The sequence below is a fragment of the Capra hircus genome, unplaced genomic scaffold, assembly GCF_001704415.2.
Source record: "Capra hircus breed San Clemente unplaced genomic scaffold, ASM170441v1, whole genome shotgun sequence".
NCBI classification, from domain to species: domain Eukaryota; kingdom Metazoa; phylum Chordata; class Mammalia; order Artiodactyla; family Bovidae; genus Capra; species Capra hircus.
In genome coordinates, this window is record NW_017192594.1 from 844 (window position 1) to 5,829 (window position 4,986).

Consider the following 4,986-nt stretch of genomic DNA (forward strand, 5'->3'; position numbering starts at 1 on the left):
TATAGCAGTGAATGTTTTTGTTTTATTTTTATGGCTGAATATGGTATATGAATATGGCAAATGGCTTCCATGCAGTCCATGTTGAGCATATAGCACAGTTTGTTTTATCCATTCGTCAATTAATGGATAATACTTGGATGGTGTACTTTTTGTGGCTATTGTGAGTAATGTTGCTGTGAACACTGGTTTTGCATGGACTGAACATTTTCAGTGTTTATGGATATATACAAAAGAGAAATTGCTGCATCATATGGCTACTCTATATTTAATTTTTGAGGTACTGACAAACCACTTTTGCAAATAGAACTGCCGTATGACCCAGCAATCCCACTGCTGGGCATACACACTGAGGAATCCAGAATTGAAAGAGACACATGTACCCAGTGTTCATCACAGCACTGTTTATAATAGCCAGGACATGGAAACAACCTAGTTGTCCATCAACAGATAAATGGATCAGAAAGCTGTGGAACATATACACAATGGAGTATTACTCGGCCATTAAAAAGAATCTATTGTCTTTCTCTTTCTGACTTCCTAAATATTCTTTTTAATGCTAGTGTAGATTCAAGTATTTACTCAACAACATTTGTTGCTACTGTATAAAATGTGGTTGACTTTTAAAATATTTGTCTTCTCTTCTGCAAGCTTTATATTAATTTTACTACTTGTGTTTTCTTCAAGATTTTCTATATACAAAAGTATGTTATCTCCAATAGACTTTGACTTTTTCCTTTCCATTCTGAAGACTGTTTTTTTTTTTTGTTTTTTCTTTAAAAAAAAAAACAGAATTTAAACAATAGAATTTTAACAAATTCTATTTTGTTACCTGAATGCTCTGGTTGTAGAACTGCCAGTATAATGTTGAGCCAAAGTGTGTAGTAGACTTCCTTGTGTTCCCAGTCTTAGAGGGAAAGCTTTCAGTTTTTCATTATTAAGTATGATGTTAGCTGTGGGTCTTTTACAGGTGCCCTTTGATTGGAAAGTTCTCTTCTGTTCTTAATTATGAAGTGTTCTTTTCACCCCGGTTATGAAGAGGTGCTAGATTCAGGGAAATGCTTTTTCTTCAGGCATGTGTTATTTGTTTTATTGTTTTAAAATGGCATAATGTTGATTAACTTTCATATAATGAACCAACTTTGCATACCTCCATAAATCCCATGTGATCATGGTATACAATCTTTTTTATATGTTGTTGGATATTGTTTGCAGTATTTTGTTGAGGACTCTTTCACCTGTATTCATAAGGGATATCGTGTGTGTGTGTGTGTGTGTGTGTGTGTGTGTGATGCCTCTGTCTGATATTGGTATGGGAGAAATACTGGCATCACTTTACCTGCTATGTGGGGAGGAGACCTGTGGAGTAAAGGATGAAGCATAGTTGGATTTCAGTTTAGCCAGGATTAGAGGGAGAAATTTAGGATATATCAGTGTGGAATTGGGGTGAGATTATCAAGAGAGCTCATTCTCAATTTCCTAGGCCTGTGTTAAGTGCTTGACATTGAATTATGCTGTTTGTTAAGTAGGTATAGATAGATTATACTTTGACTTTGCTACCTATTTTCTTTGTTAACATTTATGAAATTAGAATTTGTGAATCAGTTGTAATGTGCATTGAAGATACATTTTCTTCCAATTTTACTCCAAAACAAGATGCCATTGAATAGCTGATGCCTTTTACAAAGAGCCGTTAACCTTAAGTCTAAGAAATAAGCATGTTTGTCTTTAAGATACAGAAGCACATTTAAAAGTTATAAATTTGCCCAAGAAGATGCAACTGGTGTGTGGTTAACTTAGAATTCCAACTTAATCTTCTTTGACTCCAAAGTCCATGTTTCTAAAAGCTGTACAACAGTGCTTTTGTAAAAATACTCATCCTTTACATGTGATGTCACCTAATGATCAGTAGTGTTGGTTTTTTTTTTTTTTTTAACTAGAAGAGATTAAAATGAACGTGGGACAAAGCTATGATTCTAGAGCCATGTAGACTTGTAGTCATAGGTTTTTCAGCTGTCATTGCGTCTCGTTGACACTCAGTGTCTTTGTCTGTAAGATAAGGGTGTTTATAACTACTGTAGAGTTTTGGAGATAATCAAATAGCCCATTTTTGTGTACTTAACTAATATGTAGTATGTTTATCCTTAGGTGGCAGTTTGTATAAAGGAAGCACTGGGACTTGTGGCCGCCCTCTAAGAATAAAAAGTATTAAAAATATGGAACGACCATGTATGTTACGTGAAGAAGAACAAGAGCCAGAAGTACGGAAAAGGGAGGGAGAAACCAAACAAGTAGGGTGATGATGATGATGAACTGATCTTGGTTGGAGTGGAAGATGTAAATGAAGATGCTGACGTGATCTTTGTTGGGATGACCTCAGCTTCAAAACCAGTCGTTTCAAACATACTGAACAGAGATACCCCAGGTTCTTGTTCAAGGAGAAAAAGGTATGGTCACTTCAGGAAAGGTAACGCTCACAAATTACAGCCCGTTAGTCATGTGACTCCTACATCAGAAGCAAAGACTGTCTTGCCAGTTTCTGACTCTGAATCAAGATCACCAGAGAGTCCTATTATTATTGAACCTCCGTCTCAAGCTGATTATAAAAATATTTCACCACAGATAGTGCCTAATTGCTTTTCAAAGGAGTTATGTTCTTCTTTGATTACCTTCACAAGTTCATGTCAGCATCCAGTAGAAAGAGCAGTTTCTGCAGGAGATATGAATAAAAGTCCTCATGTATCAAAGCGACTTTCCACTTGTGAAACAAATAGCAGAAATCCCAGAAGGCCTAAGCTCAGTGATGGCATTATAGGGGAACATTCTTTAGGTTTTTCCCCTTCAGGTATTTTTCATACAGTGCCCACTCAGCAAAGCACACCAGACCGTGTCCATACCTCACTAAGCCACGCTCAGAATGGAGAACCTTGTCCGACACCTTTTCCAAAGGACAGTGTTCATTGCAAGCCTGTAAGACCTTTAGGGGAAAATGGACTGACAAAAACTGATTTTCCAAGTTTAGCAAGTCCAGACAAGATTGTTGATCCCACAGAAGGAAATCTGATTGTGTTACTTCGTGACTTCTACTATGGAGAGCATATAGGAGTTGGGCAGCCAGAACCGAAGACCCACACAGCGTTTAAATGCCTCAGCTGCTTGAAAGTTCTAAAAAATGTCAAGTTTATGAATCACATGAAGCACCATTTGGAACTTGAGAGGCAGAGAGGTGACAGCTGGAAAAACCACACCACCTGCCAGCACTGCCTCCGCCAGTTTCCTACTCCCTTCCAGCTGCAGTGTCACATTGAAAGTGTCCACACTCCCCAGGGGCCCTCCGCAGTCTGTCAAATCTGTGAGTTGTCCTTTGAGACAGATCAGGTTCTCTTAGAGCACATGAAAGACAATCATAAGCCTGGTGAAATGCCCTATGTATGCCAGGTTTGCAGTTACAGATCATCATTTTTTGCAGATGTGGATGCACATTTCCGAGCATGCCATGGTAACACTAAGAATTTACTTTGCCCGTTTTGTCTCAAAATTTTTAAAACTGCAACAGCATACAGACGTCATCATAGAGGGCACTGGGAAAAGAGTTTTCACCAGTGTTCCAAATGTCGGCTACAGTTTTTAACTTTCAAAGAGAAAAGGGAACACAAGACCCGGTGTCATCAAATGTTTAAGAAGCCTAAGCAGCTAGAAGGATTGTCTCCTGAAACAAAAGTTGTTATTCAGGTATCACTGGAACCCCTTCAAGCAGGATTGGTGGAAATAGCATCCATTACTGTGAACACATCTGATTTTGAATCATCACCCCCCAAATCTAAAAGTAGGAGGTCAAAAAAAGAAAAAAAAAGTTAATTCTGCTTTCAGTAAGTCTGAAGCAAGTATTTCAGTCAAAGTTAAAAACCCCATTAAAAACAAAAAGATCGAATTATAGCATTATTCAGTAATATCAAATATAGGGAAAGCGATGGATAATTTATGTGATTTTGTTTTAAATACAGGAAGTACAATTTTGTTTGATCTGCATATGAGATGTTATTTAAAAATCTATCTGTTTTTCATATAATTGTCTTAACATGTAAAAAGAATGTGTGCATGTGTGTGTGTAGGAAAAGTAACAACCTATTTTGTATTTGATGTTACTTGTAAGTTTGAAAGCTCTACTATACATATAATCTGTAGAGTGTTTTAGCAACGTAATTTTCAACTGTTTTCATGCCTTGAAGATCTCAGTATCAGCTATATAGCCAGATGTGAATGTCACTCTCTGAAGTGCCTCTTGGGCTGATCTAAGATAACCTGGCTCTGAAAGCGTGCAGTGGAGAAGTTGATGGAGAAGCTCTGATGTGAGTTTGGACCAGACACGGGATTTAATCAGTGAAGAGCTGTGGCTTCTTGTCCCAGCTGAGGAAGAGGCATACATTCACTCCAGGCATAGAGCCAAGGTAGAAGGAACACTGTCTCAGAGTGCTTTTACCTAGCCCAGGGACATCTCAAGGAAGCCAGCCGTTAAAATGCCTGTGTTTGGTGAGAGAGGCTTGCAAGCATCAAGCAGGCCCTGTGTATCATTGACTGCAGTTGGAGAAGCAGAGATAGTTAATAGAATGAGTCCTGGTGCCTGTGGACCTCCTGTTGAGTGATCAAAAGGGGAATTTGATTCATTCCATCCCCTTTGCCATTTGGCTGGCCTGTAGTCACAATGAGGTAGGCATATCTGTGTCAGACACAGTAGAAAGCAATTAAAATTCCCAAAGGAAAAAGAGCCTTGACGTGCACTTTGATTTGTGCTGGACCCATAGTTTTAACTGAAAAGGATCAAACATAGGGAATCTGTTCAGCTTTTGAATTGGGCTCAATTGAGGTCTCTTACCCTTAAGCTACAATGGAGTTGTCCAAGAATAGTAAATAGAGTGGATGAAAATAGTCCAGGGTGATTAAACCCTTTTTAGAACTCGTCCTTACCTTTTCCAGTTACATGTGTCTTAC

General features: G+C 38.3%; 1 protein-coding gene across 1 annotated transcript; it reads left to right on the plus strand.

Moving 5' to 3' along the window:
* Nucleotides 1–2,213: 2,213 nt before the first annotated feature.
* Nucleotides 2,214–3,834, plus strand: LOC108634908 (zinc finger protein 280B-like; the record flags this gene model as incomplete). The annotated part of the gene is given in 2 exon segments (XM_018045234.1): nucleotides 2,214–2,291; nucleotides 2,293–3,834. Coding segments are annotated over 2 exon segments (1,620 nt in total), but the record flags the coding sequence as incomplete, so codon positions are not given.
* Nucleotides 3,835–4,986: the final 1,152 nt, after the last annotated feature.